We start from the raw sequence: 17,619 nt of genomic DNA on the forward strand, positions 1-17,619 counted from the left end.
ATGGTGGCTAATTTTGATGAGTTGAAAGAGAATATCAGCTTTGATTCTTTTTTTAACCCTTTGATATGAGAATATGTATGAATTACTTGTGTAATTAAAATTAATTCCAAAGTTGGTTTTAAATGTATATTTGTAATTTTTATGAAGGTGGGGCAGAGCTTTCATCTCATGCTCAGATATACAAATCTCTTATGTTATATATTTTGAAGCTGGAGAAAATTGATATATTACCTGATTAGAGACACATTAGCTTCAAATTTTGTGCATTTGAAGTAACTTCAAATGTTTCAGATTTATTTCTCCTTATTGTTTTATTTTTCCTTAAATGAATTGGACAGATTTAAAAATTAAAAATAACACTTTGAGGCAGATATCATTTTATATATAGCACCTCCCTTACATTGCTAATGTAGGATTAATTTCAACACAAACTTCCAATTGGCTGAGTTGTTGCAATGGTAAATCAGGAGTCCACATAACAGGTGGCCTTGATTATGCTATAAATTTTACCCACCTAAAGTATCAGATTTATTATCTGGAGAAAGTTATAATATACAAGTCAAGTATTGTCCAGAAAAATAAGCAAAGTCATTCAAACTTTTAATTATTTTAAGGTAAAATTTTTTTTGAATATTTAAAAGACTGTGGGCTAAACAAGGCTTAGAAAAGTTTCTTTTAATACTTTTGATTTATAGAATGAGTATTAGATATAGATGGATGGAATTTAGCATGCTATATCTCAAATACAACTTAGCACTAGATGTTGTTCTGGACACAACCATCTGAATCTCTACATTTTCAAGTGCCAACCTAGCGCAGCAAAATAAAATTCTCTTGGAACCATGAATCTGTGTAGTACTAAATACAGTCCATTTCCATTACAGATTCATTATTGATGGGGAAATATAACTATCATACAGCAACTTGGAAACATAGCCCTGTCTACTGAACTCTGTCAATAAATTTTACATGTCAATTATATTTCACATGACTGTCTTTTCCAAAGCAGTTTACTCAAGAGTTCATTCATAGTTATCTAGCAGTAATGTCTTCTTTCAACAAGGTTACTATATCAGCTATAACAGATGAACAAGAAGAAGCAAAAATCCTATAAGGGATTTATAACTTTCTTTCTGTATGAAATTATAGCGAAATAATTTTTTTTCCTGCTTATTGGCCACATCTTTAAACCGATGACAGGAACCTGATCACCCTTTGCTTCATTATAAAACAGTGACTAGAAATATAAGCATCCATCCCCTGGGTTTCTAAGACTTCTATTTTACTATTTAATTTTTAAATCACATTTTGAAAAATTTGCATATTTGGGTTCAAAGATCAAAATAGTTGCCTGAATTCTTAGTGTACTTGACTAGATAAAAAGCTTATGTCAGAGTCCATATATAAAAAAATAATTCCTTCACAGTACAGTTTTATTTCTATTGATTTCTAAAATTTAATTCAGACATCTTGTAATAATGACAATAATGTATTGAAAAAAACTTCATGGCACCAATCAAAGCACACTCTGATTATAGACTGTGGTTATTGTGACAGGTTAATTATTATAAAATCCCAGCTAGTGTTTATAACTAACACATATTTTTAATTCATAAAATACCGAAGAGATTAATAATTTTTTTTAATCCAGTTTTTCTCTGCTTCTCCTTGAATCTCTTTGGGAAGTATGAATTGGTATTATTATTATTATTATTATTATTAAAAATATGAGGCAATAAGTCTATTGCCTTAGACTGGCACACAGCCTCGCATGGTCTGGCCCCAACCACTCTTTCCATCCTTATCTTCGTTTCACACATAAGCCCCAGAAAAATAGAAGAGCCTATTCTTTCTGGAACATAACACATCCCATCCCAGTTTGTGCCTTCGTCCATGCTGTCTGAAAGGCTTTCCTTTCTTATGCCCTTCTGCCAGTTTGTGCACCCAGTATTAGTGGCTTGCATTTATTCAGTGCTCACTACACACCATATATTTACTAAGAGCATTATTTCATTTATGCCTTTTAACAGCCCTGTTTTACAGAATATGAGAACTGTGGATGTTAACTCGATAATAAATGACAGATCCGCACCCAGGCAGACTTTGGAGTCCACTCTATGATGCATTACTTAACACTGTGATACATAAATTACAAGTCCCAATAAGCTTCCAAGATCAAGAGAAAAGTAATTGTTATCCCATGGATATTTCACTGACCACCCCATACTCTCACCCTTATATCTGCCCCTATATCTCTCTGAGGTCAAACTTTAATTTCTCACCATTGATAAAGTTAGTGATATACTCATCTTGTCTGCTTTACTAGTTATTCTGACTTATCTTAATAATCTTTGTATTAAATAGTAAAATGCACATGGTTAGCCCTCTATAAATACTGGTTATATGAATTCATCATTGACAGAAATAAGAGATAATTGAGATTATATCACAAATGACCTCTGAAAAACAATTTAAAAAATCAATTTAGGAAGTCTATAATTTAATAAATAATGATCAAAACTGAGTATTTCTTCAAAGATTTGATTTTTTAACTTGAGTTTATAAAAGTGATCCCAAAAGGGACTTATTGGGGCATTGCTGTTTCAATCCATTCATTCAATCACATGTATTTTTTAAAAATTTTATTGAATCAGACAACAGAATTTAGAACTGTTGTTTGAGCACCCTAGGTGAATTTTGGTTACTCTAAAGAGCCAGTTAAAGATGGAAATAATTCTTTATGATGACTATATGTATATTATATATAAATAATTATTTTATTTGCTTTTTACTGGGCAAATTCAAAACTTTCATTTTTGGTAACAAATACATATGTTGGCTCATTTAGATAATGGTACGTTGTCTGGGAAGAGAAAAAAATAATCTATTTTCCTTATGTGATGCCAAGCAAAAGTAACCATTCTTTTAATTCTTAAAGATAAAGTGGATGCTTTAATTCTACTTAGAGACAACCTATGTTTATTCATCCAATTTCTCAAAATTAAGAGGGGAAGTGATTTGAAGAGTATTTGAGGATTCTCCTTCATAAGTCATCAAAAGGTCACATTTTGCCCCATTTGTTTTAAATGTTGATATTATATTCAATTTTGATAGTTGTCTGATAGAAGTTTTAAAGTCTGACTAATTCTGTTTAAATAGTGATAACTACAACTCTCAAAATAATCACTATTACATATAAGATGTAAAGTTCTCAAATTTAAGATTTGCCTTTTAGCCTTTCATACTTAAGTTTAAAATGTATATGGATAAAATTTACATAATAAAGAAAAAAGTAATTATTTGGAGATGATAGTAAGTTACTGAATTCAGAACAAGGATTTTTGGAAACATTCAGTGGTAGAATTGAGTACCATTTTTACTTTTCCTTTTAACTTCTGCAGTTTAAAAACATTTGCTTCACTTTGAAAAATTAAAAAATAAAAACTGATTTTCCACAGCACAATTGTACTGGTTTTAGGAATGCTGGAAGGTCTCTCAAATCTGAATTACTTTGAAATGATTTTTCTTAAACAAATAGTCTTTTTTCTTCTTCATTGACTTAAAACAAAAATACTCAAGCCATGATTGTTAATTACACCTACTGATCATCAGTGACAGAACAACATCCTATTAAATTATCTTGAAAACTGGAATCAAGCTAGAAACCAAGAAGGATATAGCGTCTATATACTCAAAGGAGAAGAAAAAAAAATGATTTTTCACAATCAGGGCCACACTAGGAATAGTGCTGAGTTATTTTATTGGTCTTTGGTGGAAGGGAAGACTCTCTAAAGCTTTCCTGGAGATTCCACCCACAGTAAACAAGAAGGTCATTGGGTCTGACATCTGACCTAGAGGAAATTATGACATTCTCTCTGAGCATTAGGTACTCTTTAAGCCGAGTTATTCTCCAATTAGAATGTAGTTACATATCCTACCATTTATTGTTTAACTTATTGCCTGGAACTTACAGAAGAGTTTTTAGATGTGAAGTATCAGAAAGCTAGCAAAGAAAAATTAAGAGCAGTGTTTTCTGGGATAAAATATTCCTTTTACACGCATACCACATTTCTCTTTCTGTTTTATCAGTGTTGCCTTTAGTCGGACACTGTTGCCCAGAAATACATGCATCAATCTACCCTTGCTTGTTCCTGATACACGAAATGATGTAACACTTTCATTTTGATATTCCTTGTAAAAGAAACAGGCTAAGTGAGTCTGCCCTTGACAGGTGTGACTCCCTAATCAGCACTATTAGGCAGCCTTTTGCAGATTCAGCCAGGGGAAACTGCTGAACCCCCCTAACCACCACCACCACTTTAAACAAAGCCACTTAATTTGGTCTTAAGCAAGGTGAGGGGGAAAAAGCCAATTAGTAAATAAAGGGACAGACATAAAGAGGAATAATCTGCCAACAAGAACCTACATGCAAGCCAGAGATTTATGATTTTCTTCCCCAGGGAGGGAGTGACTAACGCACGCACACTGACCATCACCGTAAAGAGGTAAAGAGAGAGTGAAATGGCTCAACGTACACACACCCCGCTCCATACCGGGGACGAGTCTCCGAGCTGCGGCTTGTGCTCTCGGAGGGCCAGGCTGAAGCTGACCGCCCCCACGGCCACGCTGGACACCCCCAGCCCTATCTCCAGCACAGAGAGCACCAAGAGGCTCCCAATAATCTGGCCGCTGGTGCACATCCTTCCTCGGTCATCATTCCTTCCAGATCAGAGAGGGAAACCAACCATCCACCTTCTTTCTTCCACTATCCTCCTTACCCCTTCCGCCCCCTACCAGACCCCAAAACTTTTCTTTCTTCACCAGCGAAGCATTCTCCACAAGGACTAGATTTCCAGAACCGGAGACCCTCTTCCCTGACCGGGCCAGAGGCAAGAGTCGCTCCGCCCCCTGGCACGTTCTGACAGCGATCGTCGGATTTTCCCGGGTTCGGTGGTCGGGGTCAGGAGAGGAGAGTGTACCCGCAGAAGGGCTTTCAGGAAGGAGCCAGAAACCTGGCGGAGCCAGGAGTAAGGAGCCCTGCTCGAGAGGCGCTGTCCAGAGTTCTGCCGCGTCCCAAGTCTCCGCAGGAAACCTGCTTCCTTCGTAGCCTCCCAGACCCTTCAGGCTTCCCTTTCTTTCCTTGCCAAGGAGATGAGCCTTGCTTCCCAGAGATCCAAAGCGGAACTGTTCAGAGCTTCTCTCTCCCTCTCGCTCTCGTCTCCTCTCCTTTGTTTTCGTGGTAACACAAAGTGCTTCTGCGAGTCCCTCGGTCCCCAGGCTGAGCGGGCGGATATATTCAGCACCACGCTCCTCGTAGTTGCTGTGTCGCCAGAAAAAGCGACCTTGTCTGATGGCCTTTTTCCGTCTGGGTTTCTTCTCCCTCCTCGTCGTCCTCTTCCTCCCCCTGCCTCTTGCTCTGATTCTCTTTCATTTCAGTGACCTCATTGGGATTTGAGAGGTTGATGGAGGAGGGAAAAGCCTGATCTATTTGTGGGTCTAGAACCAATACTCTTGGCTGGCTCCTGATCGGCCCCCCCTGGGGACCCTAACCACAATGATCCTCGCGATCCCTGCCTTCGCATCTCCCCTGCTTGCTCCCTTCTGGGTTTGTATCCAGATGGAAGGGGAGGGATGCCTACGTCAACGCGGAGCTCATTCTGTGTAAAACTTTCTTTTGCGTATACACGGGGTAGGGTGGGGGCACAGTGGGCAAAGAAATAGAAAGGCAGAGAGAGCCGAAGGGATGGAGAAAGGCTAGACTCCTAAATTCACTAGGACCCCTATGGACTTTCACCCAGGAATTCCACACTCTAAAGAGCTAGACTCAAGCCTGCTCATAGGGAGCGTCAACTCTCCTTTGTTTCCACAAGTCCCTTGCGTGTTGGTGGCGGAGGTGTGGAGACGCAATGGGCCGAACACACTTTAGTGGGGATGTTGGTGGTCCTTCTTCTTCAGCAGACCCTTGCTCTTATCCAGTAGCACTGCTATCCGTTTGGGATGCATCGCCAGATTTGAGCATGACTAGGACCCTGTGTTCACACTGAAATTCAAGACATGTGTACATTTAAGTATTACGTTGGAAAGGGCATTATTAAAAACAAAAATCTGGCTCTTTGAACAACTGACAGTTGTCAGAGTCATCAGGGCAGGAGCCAACCCTAGCTTAGGTGTTTTTGTGTTATAATCTGATGCACATGTTGTTGTAGAAGTATGGAAATCACTGTGTCTGTTTCCCATTTTCATATCTCTGATTTTACTTCACGAAAAATCACAAGGCATCTCATCAGGGAGACTCAGGAAACAGGGAGATGAGAAGGTGTTTTTGGGATGTGGGCCATCTTTCTCAAAAACTGAGTTTCACAGTTGGAGATAGATTAGAGGAAAATAAAAGAAAGGAGAGGGGCTTCTGGGTGACTCAGTCTGTTAAGCATCAGACTTTGGCTCAGGTCATGATCTCAGAGTTCCTGGGCCCAAACTCCATGTTGGGCTCTGTGCTGACAGGTCAGAGCCTGGAGCCTGCTTCAAAATCTGTGTCTCCCTCTCTCTTTGCCTCTCTCCCACTTGCATTCTGTCTCTCAAAAATAAATAAGCATTAAAAAATTAAAAAAAAAAAAAAGAGGAGGATTGAGTGAGGATATACTAGACCAAACCAGGGCATCTTGTCCTCTGCATACACGCAGACTAATGCAATGTAGGCATCTCTCTGATTAGAAGTTTCTTTTTTTAAAGCCCTAATGCTGAGATCACTAAAGCTGAGTGATACATATTGTATAGCCTAAGTGTCAATTTCAGTTTTCTCTTAAATTTGATTTGGGGCTTATTTAATCATTTAAACTAAACTATTAAATTATCAAATGATTATAATTTACTTTCTTTATGATGTGTTTATATTCCACATTTAAAAAGAATTGAGTCCTCTCACCTTAAAAAATATAAAAGCAGGAAGGAAGAATTATAAGTTATTAGGCCTTTAATAGTCCTCAGTTATTGTGATATTTGGAAAACAACTCAAACATTTATGTTGATTAATTAGTGAATTCATTTTCCACGTCTTGAAAACTCAGTCCACCAAACAGCCAGTTGTTAGAATCCTTCAAGTATTTTTTGGTTTTAATGAGGCACAGTTTATTTTATTTAAATCTTGTAGAAATCATCTAAATGATCCAATTTATATGTATAAATAATGAAGTATCTAGGTTGCCTAGCTTTGGTTTGTCTTTAGTCACTCCTTTTCTTTTCTTTTCTTTTTTTTTTTTAAATTCTTCCCCCATTTGAAAGAGAATAACAAACTAGAGTAACTGTTCAAATAGATTGGTCAGTGCAGACATACAGGAAGGAGTGTGACTTAAGGAAGGGAAATTAATTTTGTAGAGGACATACAAGTAGTGTTAACAATAGATAGATTTCAGAAAGAGAAAGAAATAAGTAAATCATATATTATGGTTGTATTATTTCTGAATGCGATGCGTAGAAATATGTTCACTTAAATGCCCCCACAGCTTAATCATATGCCTGAATATAATCAATCTTGATTGATCCTAGATAACTGGTGCATAACTCATAACTTTTAAAAATCAAATGTATACAGAAGAAATTAAATCTATCTTCACTTATCAGTGACTACCAATGAATTACACTTACTTATACAGAAATATTTAGAGGAATAAAATAAAACCAATAATTATACATAGAGGAAATTATGTTTTATGTTTAAAAACATGAGAATCAATGCTGTTAGAACTTTCAAAAGAATACTGCCTGTTCTGGGAGCAAAGTAATTTTACATTCCCCTTTAAATGATGTAAAGTTCCCCCAAAGTAAACAAAAGGACCACTAAAATTTATTCTTAATCATAGAAATCATAACAAAAATGGATTCAAATTGGCATCTTTTATGTCTCAAAACTGGTTTTTAGAGAAAGAATTATAGGATGAAACTGCAAATCAAATTAAAACTAAACACATACATAAATAAATAAAGTGCATTGCTATCCAAATACCAGTGGCTCTACAGTTAGAGGGTTTAATTTTTAAATCATGGACAACAAAGGAGCTATTCATGAGATCCAGTGATACATGGCTCTATACTTGTACATCTTTAACAAGAGTCATAGTATAAAAAAATCTCAAGTTTGCCACCTGCTGGTTTATAAATGACACAATGAATATGAGTGTATAGGTAACCTGAAATAATTCATATTAAACTTATCGGCTAATCAGAAAAAAATCCTTCATAACTGATTTCTTTAAGGACCTAAGTTCTGCCAATAAGCATTTAAGAGTTCTGGGATACTCATGCACCCATCTTCCCAAATAAGACTCATAGAAATTTTAAAATATGGACAAAGGAAAATCCAAAAGTTGTTAAACAAATACCACCTGTCTTAGTATAATGAAGTAAGCTGATGAAACAAGCAAGTCAGTCACCAGTACTGGTTAGTAACTGAAAAGGTCAAAATTTTAAACATTAATTCTGAAATCTGATTTCAAGTGTTCAAGCTACTATAAGCTAAATTTGTATGGTGACTGAATGACTAATTTAGTATAAAAATTAAAGAAAAGAAAAATCACAAAATCATTACCAACCATTTGGCAGTTTTTAAATGTTACAAGTACATTTAATATCTTAATACTCTTGTCAGTGTGCTTAGAAATGATTATGCCTAAAGACTTAGGTAGGATTTGATAATGTGATTCTGGTAAAAAGGGAAAAAAGAAAACAATATTTTGAAGATTTTTTAAATTTAAATATCAAGAAGTGAAGATAATTAAAACTAAATTTATCTTTTTTGTTTGTTTGTTTGTTTTGTTTTCTGGTGATAGATCTTAGAAGTCATTACCTAATATTGTTAGTGCTTATGAAAATTAGAGAAAGTATGGTACTTAGTACTGTATTTATCACAATTTCTCATTTATATCTGAAATATCCTTTGACTATTAATGACTTTTAAACATGTATAAAAATAACCCCAAATGATGTATTTATAGTGATTTCTACCTTTAATAAAAAATATGGGTATTTCTACTCCCAGCCATGATGGAGTAAATGGGACTGGATTTACTCTCTTACTATATACAATGTATTCAAATAAACTGTTCAGATACTGTGTGACAGACAGAGCACCATTGTAATCTCTGGGTGAGGAGAAATAAAAGCAAGGTTTTCTCTCCTGGTCTTTTGACTATAGGCACTTAACAGATTGTGTTACAAGAAAAGAAATACTAAACAGAGCATGGTAGTCTTACTGAATTTCTGGGACGAAGAACAGAGTTTTGGGAGGTTGAGGTAGCAACATTTTCAGGACAGAATATTAGAGAGGAGGGTCTTTTCAGGAGAAAGAGATCTCTACAGGGATCCCTTGAGTGTGTGCTTAAATTCTTAGCCCCACAATCATGAGGTGCAACTTCACAAGACTAGAAACAGAATGACTAGAGAGCTAAAATCTGAGGCTTACAAGATGTCTGGGAAGGTTAAGGTTCAAAAGCAGCAAAAAATAGTCCTTGTTGAACACTCAGCCTTCAGTGGAAAACTGAGGTGGGGCACTCATAGGTAGGAGGGCTAACCTATGCCTGGAGTAAAGGCAACTACATCTGAATGAAATACTGAAATACTTCAGAACAGGCCTCTCAACTATCAGTCTCTTCAGTAAGTAACTTAACAAAGTCTAACACATCTTGGGGCACCTGGGTGGCTCATTCAGTTAAGCATCTGACTTTGGCTCAGGTCATGATCTCACAGTTCTGGAGTTCAAACCCTGCATTGGGCTCTGTGCTGACAGCTCAGAGCCTGGAGCCTGCTTCACATTCTGTGTCTCCCTCTGTCTCTCTGCCCCTCCCCTGCTCATGCTCTGTCTGTCTCTCAAAAATGAATAAACATTAAAAAAACATTAAAAAAGAAAGTCTAACACATCTTAATGAAAATTACCAACCATTACTCAACAGTGTAAAAATCACAGTATACACTAACAAATTAATATCTTAAATATGAAAAAAACTGGAAAATGTGATCTATAACTGGGATATCAGAGATGATGGAATTAGATAATACCTTAAAACCTCTGTTACACATATTAGAAATATATTCAAAGGTGAAGAGGAAAACAATGTGAAACAATATGAATTATAGACATAACAGGCAATAAAATATAATTTCTGTAGATGGAAAATTGTATATCTGAAATCAAAAACAGTAATTTGAGAATAATAGCAGATTAGACACTAAAGAAGAAAAGATCAGTGAACATTAAGATGCAACAATAGAGGGGCGCCTGGGTGGCTCAGTCGGTTAAGCATCCGACTTTGGCTCAGGTCATGATCTCACGGTCCGTGAGTTTGAGCCCCGCGTTGGGCTCTGTGCTGACAGCTCAGAGCCTGGAGCCTGTTTCAGATTCTGTGTCTCCCTCTCTCTGACCCTCCCCTGTTCATGCTCTGTCTCTCTCTGTCTCAAAAATAAATTAAAAAAAGTTAAAAAAAAAAGATGCAACAATAGAAATTAGAATTACAGCAAAAAAAAAAGAAAAAAAAAAAAAGAAAAAACCACCAAAAACAAAAAACAAAAAACCCCACCCCAAACCCACAATACAAATTAAATCACAGAGAGAAAAAAAGACTGAGAGAAAAAAATAGAGACTCATTGACCTACAAGACAATTGAAGAAGTGAGGCATGGATATAATATAAATTATAAAAGAGGAAGATAAAAAATTTGACGTAATAATGGCATATTGTTTTCCAAATGTGGTGAAAACTACAAACGCACATACCCAAGAAGCTCAATAAACTGCAAACAGGATAAACACACAAGGTACATCACAACCAAATTGCTGGAAACCCGTGATAAGGATTAAACATTAAAAGCAGCCAGAGGAAAAATGACACATTACATACAGAAGAAAAGAAGAAGGAATTTCAGACTTCTCACCTAAAATTACTGAATCCAGAGGACAAATGAATGACATTTTGAAGCAATGAAATGTAAAAACAAACAAAAAACTCTATTAATCTAGAATCATAGGCACAGAAAAATGCCTTAAAAACCAAACAGAAAACGATTTCTTTCAGACAAAAAACTAAGAGAATTTACTTAGACATAAGATCTTCATCAAAATGAATATTAAAAGAAATATTCTTAGGGTGCCTGGGTGACTCAGTGTGTTAAGCATCTCATTCTTCGTTTCAGCTCATGTCAGGATCTCAGGGTTCATGAGATCAAGCCTTAAGTAGCATTCTGCCCTGCTAGAACCGGCCCTGCTTGGGATTCTCACTCTTCCTGTCTCTGTCCCTCCCCCACTGTGCCTATATGTGTGTGTGTGTGTGTACACATTCACGTGCTCTCTCTCTCAAAATAAATAAACTTAAAAAAAAGAAAAGAAAAGAAATATTCTTCAAGCAGAATTAAAATATGGGCCTATAAAAGGAACACTGACCATAATATATTGGTAACTGGAAACAATGTTTTTGGACTTGGAGACCAAAGATTCTGCAATTGAGACCAGAGATGCCATGCAAGGTACAAAGTTTGCAATTCTAGCAAAGCCAAGACGATGAATAGCTAAAACAAAAGAGAAGGCCAAAATTCTTGCAACCAGAAAGACACAGGTTTCATACCCATTTCTTTTTTATTTTTATTTTTTTAAGATTTTATTTAAAGTCCAGTTAGTTAACACAGTTTAATATTAGTTTCAGGTGTACAATATAGTGATTCAGCACCTCCATACAACACCTGGTGCTCATCACAAATGTACCCTTATTTCCATATTTCGTCCATCTCCCAACTCATTTCCCCTCTGATAACCTTCAGTTTGCTCTCTATAGTTAATAGTCTGTTTCTTGATTTGTCTCTTTTTTTCCTCTTTGCTCATTTGTTTTGTTTCTTAAATTCCACAAATGACTGAAATCATATGGTATTTGTCTTCCTCTGACTGACTTATTTCACTTAGCATAATGACCTTTAGCTCCATCCATGTTGTTGCAAATGGCAAGATCTCATTCTTGAAAACTTTTTTATGGCTGAGTAATATTTCATTGTATATAACACCACTTCTTCATTATCCATTCATCTATCAATGGACACTTGGGCTGTTTCCATAGTTTGGCTGTTGTAGACGATGTTGCTATAAACACTGGGGTGCATGCATCCCTTTGAATTAGTATTCTTGTATCCTTTGGGTAAATACGTACTAGTGCCATTGCTGGACTGTAGGGTATTTATATTTTTAACTTCTTATAGACACTCCATACTATTTTCCAGGGTGGCTGTGCCAATTGGCCTTTCTATCAATAGTGCAAGAGAGTCGCTTTTTTCCACATCCTCACCAACACCTGTTGTTTCTTGTGTTGTTGATTTTAGCCATTCTGATAGGTGTGAGGTGATATCTCATTGTAGCTGTGATTTGCATTCCCCTGATGATGAGTGATGTTGACTATCTTTTCATGCCTCTACTGCCCATTTTTAAATATTCTTTGGAGAAATATGTGTTCATATATTCTGCCCATTTTTAAATTGGATTATTTGTTTTTCGGGTGTTGAGTCTTGTAAGTCCTTTATAAATAAATAACCTAACCATACACCTAAAGGAGATAGAAAAAGAAGAACAAAACCTAAAGCCACTAAAAGGAAGGAAATAATAAAGATTAAAGCAGAAATAAATGACACAGAAACTAAAAAACAATAGAACAGATCAATGAAACCTGGAGCTAGTTCTTTGGAAAAATTAATAAAATTGATAAACCTCTAGCCAGACTTATCAAAAGAGAAAGGACCAAATAAAATCACAAATGAAAGAGGAGAAATCACAACCAGCACCAGAGAAATAAAAACAGTTATAAGAAAACAATATGAAAAACTATATGCCAACAAATTGGACAACATGGAAGAAATGCATAAATTCCTAGAAACATATAAACTACCAAAACTGAAATAGGAAGAAATACAAAACCTGAACAGACTGATAACCAGCAAATAATTCGAATCAGTAATCAAAAAACTCCAAGAAACAAGCATCCAAGGCCAGATGGCCTCACAGGTGAATTCTACCAAACATTTAAAGAAGAGTTAATACCTATTTCTTCTCAAACTACATGCATTTGTAATTTCTGACCCTCTCTTACACTTAAAAAATTAGTGCTAAGATATAATGTTATGTATTTCTCAACTGAACAATCATTCACATCATTACTTCAGAACCAAAGAAATTGTTAAGAACAAGCTCTTAGGTTACATTACCAAATATGAAAAGTAGATTAGCACATAATGGTAGAATTGACAGGGCCATGAGAATACTTGTTAGATTTCATCTTATGTTTAGATCCTTTCTACTATACTCCTGACCTCTTCAACTCATCCAGTGACCCAGAACAGACTGCATTTTAAAAAGTCTGCATAATAAATCAACATCTGTCTTCTGGACTAACAAAAAACAAGTAAAGACTATTTTTATTGTCATGATCATGCAAATATTTTACAATTTTCATGCCTTGTGTCACATCGAAAATTTATGGGAGAAATTTCCAAGTCCCTTCAAGATCAGGTACAGGTCACTGATACTAGGGAGTCTTAACTTGTCCCTGCTTCTCTAATATAAAAATACTTACACTGTGTAAAGTACAACAGGTGTGTTCCAATGAGAACCATGTACTAGAGGATAATTTTCTCTGTGGTTCTATATTTTTTTGTAAATGTACCCTATAACAATTTTGGCCATTTTTGATCACACTCTGAACCCTGATACAAGGCTGAGTTTTCAACCAATGAAAACTGCATAGTACTTGTCCTATGGATTGTCCTCTGTCTCCAGTCTTGTACTCATAGAGGGGTTTTTTTTGTTGTTGTTTTTTGGGTTTTTTTGTTTTTTGTTTTTTGTTTTTTTTTTTTAACCTAAGGGCTGGTTGATTCATTTATCTCTATCTAATTTCATCTTGTTGGCTTTTGCCCCTCATTGTTTCCTGCTGAGATCTTTTTGGATGTTCTTTCTGTCATCCTCTGCACTATCTATTCCTTAAAGAATTATGCATCATTTGCCCCCAAGCAGTGGGCCTATTCTGGCCTCATTCTTCTTCTTCTTAACATTTCTAAAAATGTCATTTTTATTGTCTTTGGCATTTTTAACAAGCTTCTGCTCATTTATGCTTCTTACTTTTCTGTCTCTGTATTTCCAGATTCCTGCTACTCTAAGGTTTTATCATCATGTACGTGTCCCAACTTTCAGCTTTTTCTATTTCCCTCAAAATACATGCTTATCTGATCATTTCTTGGACAGGTACAAGATTCAATTGTTTTTACCATTTTATTTTCCCTCAAATGGGGAATTTGTTGTTATAATAATAATTTTAGTTTTAAGAGATTCCTGTCCAGTTCAGCTATCTTACAACTATAGTATTTGGCTAGGGGCTTATGTTACATATAGTAGAAATTTGGGTGTATATCTCACTATGTCGAAGTTTGTTTCCCCTATTTTGAATTGACACTAACTTATAAACTCACTGAACAAACACTTAGAAATTATCTGTTGAACAAATATATGAACAATTAAAATAAAGAGTTGATGAAAGATGGAGAGATGTTATTTTTCCAAGACTTTATCCACAACTTCTTCAACTGATATTTACAAAAAAATCAAATCAGCATAGTGATTCCTCTCCTTGTTTCCTTCACTGACCTATTTAAAAATAAAATGAAAAAGGCAAATAATAACCTGGAAAAATGTGAAACAATAATAACAGTTTTATTCTTAACATATAAAAAGCTATTTCAAACTAAAAAGAAAACAACTTGATTGTAAAGATCACAATCACAGGCAATTTTCATATGTAAACAAATATAACAAATGACTAGTTATTATTTTAAAAAATGATAATTCATATTGGGGTGAAGTTAAATATTTATTTTCATAAATACTGTGGAAATCTCCATGGGTACAATATTTTATTTTATTTTATTTTTTAATTTTTTTTTAATATATGAAATTTATTGTCAAATTGGTTTCCATACAACACCCAGTGCTCATCCCAAAAGGTGCCCTTCTCAATACCCATCCCCCACCCTCCCCTCCCTCCCACCCCCCATCAACCCTCAGTTTGTTCTCAGTTTTTAAGAGTCTCTTATGATTTGGCTCTCTCCCACTCTAACCTCTTTTTTTTTTTTTTTTCCGTCCCCTCCCCCATGGGTTTCTGTTAAGTTTCTCAGGATCCACATAAGAGTGAAACCATATGGTATCTGTCTTTCTCTGTATGGCTTATTTCACTTAGCATCACACTGTCCAGTTCCATCCACATTGCTACAAAGGGCCATATTTCATTCTTTCTCATTGCCATGTAGTACTCCATTGTGTATATAAACCCCAATTTCTTTATCCATTCATCAGTTGATGGACATTTAGGCTCTTTCCATAATTTGGCTATTGTTGAGAGTGCTGCTATAAACATTGGGGTACAAGTGCCCCTATGCATCAGCACTCCTGTATCCCTTGGGTAAATTCCTAGCAGTGCTATTGCTGGGTCATAGGGTAGGTGTATTTTTAATTTTTTGAGGAACCTCCACACTGTTTTCCAGAGTGGCTGCACCAATTTGCATTATGGGTACAAGATTTTAAAGCGATACCCAGCAATATTTATCAGGAGTATTAAAAATGCTAATATATTTTGACTCAGTAATTTAACTTATGCATTTTTATTCTAATAAAATATTCATTGATGATCAAAAGGATGACATATAAAAATGTTCGTAACAGTATAATTTTTAGGAAAAAAGTTAAAATCAGCCTAATTCTCCAATTAAAAGCTAAAATTATAAGAAAGAATTGTAAAGTTATAAAACAGAATAATCTATAGTCATTAAAATTATATTTTAAAATTATATACTATTTAGCAATAAATATGACTTGAAATTATACTTTAAAAATCATATAAGTAAAGAAAAAAATCCTAATTTTCTTTAAAAGTATGAATGTAAAAAACACTGTAAGGAATTATACATTTTATTAGTGCTCTAAGTGGTGATTATGTTTTTTATTCTCTCCTTTATACTTTCTGTACTTTTCAATTTGTGAACAAAATCTTGTATTAATTTTTAATCAGAAAAAGTTATACAATGAGAAACAGAAACTAAAAAGAACAGCAGTGTGAGGTTGCTTAATGTGGGTGGGAAAACACCTATGAATCTCAAAACCTCCATAGAGTATTATTATATTTAAATTTAATTTAAAATTTTAAGTTATGATAATGCTTGGAAATTAAAGTTGTGTTAAATATTCCCAGCTTAAGAAGCCAGGGGAATAAATCATAAATTTAAAAATAATTTTTTTAATCAGAAATCTTTAAGCTTTAAAAAAAATACATTCTTATGCCTTTAAATCATAAGGGAATATGGAAAATCCAATGAGAAGAGTTTATTCCTCCAGTGATAGGCCATAACTGTAGTAGATCAGAGGCCATAACTGTAGTAGATTATATGCCACAGGAGCTGAATAAGTATAAGGTTTCTGAGATTTCAAGGGAAACTCTTTTTGTTCAGCTAACTCTATATTCTCTCAACTTGTATGCCAATTGTTGGGAATAAATAAGAAACATCAGAAGTTCTGTTCACTTTTTCAGGCCACTGAGACACAAATAAAATTAGTACTTTATTTCACTTCCTGCATCTTCAATCAGTAAATCGTGAAGAATAAAAGCAGCTTTTACATTTTATTGGTAACTTAGGAATGTTCTTTGTTTGGAACTCTGTACACAGCCAACAGCAGTTAAAAATTTTAGGTTTACTGATTGGGCAGTTGCATTGCCATAAAAGTAGAATATTTAAAGAAGTAGGTCAAACTTTATTCTGAAGAGCATGAGTTAGGAAGAGAACTATTACATAATATCAAAAATAAGTTAGATAATATTATTCTTCTCAATTACTGTAATTTGTTCACTCTCACCCATACACCAGAACTTGACTATGTGTGGGCTCAGACCCTGAAAACATTTTCTGAGCAGGGCAGGGTAATACTAATTCATGAGATAATACTAAAGATGAATAATAGCTAGTATCTATGGAGTGCTTACTGTGCATCAGACACTCTTTTAGCTGCTGGGAATAGCCCATAAATAAGACAGAATATCTGCCCTAACCAGTTTACACTCTGTGGGGGATTCAGACAACAAACAAGTCAACAAATGATTATATAATTTCAGATAGTGAAATAAATTGTTAAGGTATGGGAATGAAGTGCTGAATGGGTATGTTAGGTAGTGTCCAGAATGGGACACATGGTCAGAGAAACCTGGATGAAGGAGTGTGTGAATCTGAGGAAGAACTGGGGAAAAAAGCACAGTAGGCAAAGGGCAGAATGTTTCTGGAATGGCTAAAGCCCAGTGAGTTAGGTGGAAAGTAATTGGAAATGAGAATGAAGACGTGGCCAGTCACTAGATTATTTAAAGCTGCTTGACCATGGTAATATTTTGTACTTAATTCTAAGTTGATAGATTAGAAGCTTTTGAGAAGGGAAGTAACATGAAATGACTTATATTTTAATAAAATCTATTTCTGAATCTGCTAACTCCAGATGCAATCCACTGAGGGATGCGGCGGGAATGAAAGAAGTAGAAGTCTATTACAGCTCTAAAAATGAAGGCTGGAACTAGAG

The 17,619-nt window shown here is 35.2% G+C and overlaps 1 protein-coding gene across 7 annotated transcripts in view; it reads right to left on the reverse strand.

Moving 5' to 3' along the window:
- The window catches only part of TMEM196 (transmembrane protein 196), a 49,969-nt gene extending 45,054 nt beyond the window's left edge, over positions 1–4,915 (reverse strand). For 2 of the 7 annotated variants that reach the window (XM_019443561.2, XM_019443559.2), the window contains exon 1: positions 4,554–4,704. In XM_019443561.2, the coding sequence (XP_019299106.1) occupies positions 4,554–4,700 (147 nt within the window). In that variant the 5' untranslated portion in view covers positions 4,701–4,704. Of the gene's footprint in view, positions 1–4,535; positions 4,705–4,778 lie in introns of those variants that run through there. The other 5 variants (XM_019443560.2, XM_019443558.2, XM_053897491.1 and 2 more) reach the window with 4 other exon arrangements.
- Positions 4,916–17,619: the final 12,704 nt, after the last annotated feature.

The sequence above is a fragment of the Panthera pardus genome, unplaced genomic scaffold, assembly GCF_024362965.1.
Source record: "Panthera pardus isolate Hobbes unplaced genomic scaffold, ASM2436296v1 HiC_scaffold_8, whole genome shotgun sequence".
NCBI classification, from domain to species: Eukaryota; Metazoa; Chordata; class Mammalia; order Carnivora; family Felidae; genus Panthera; species Panthera pardus.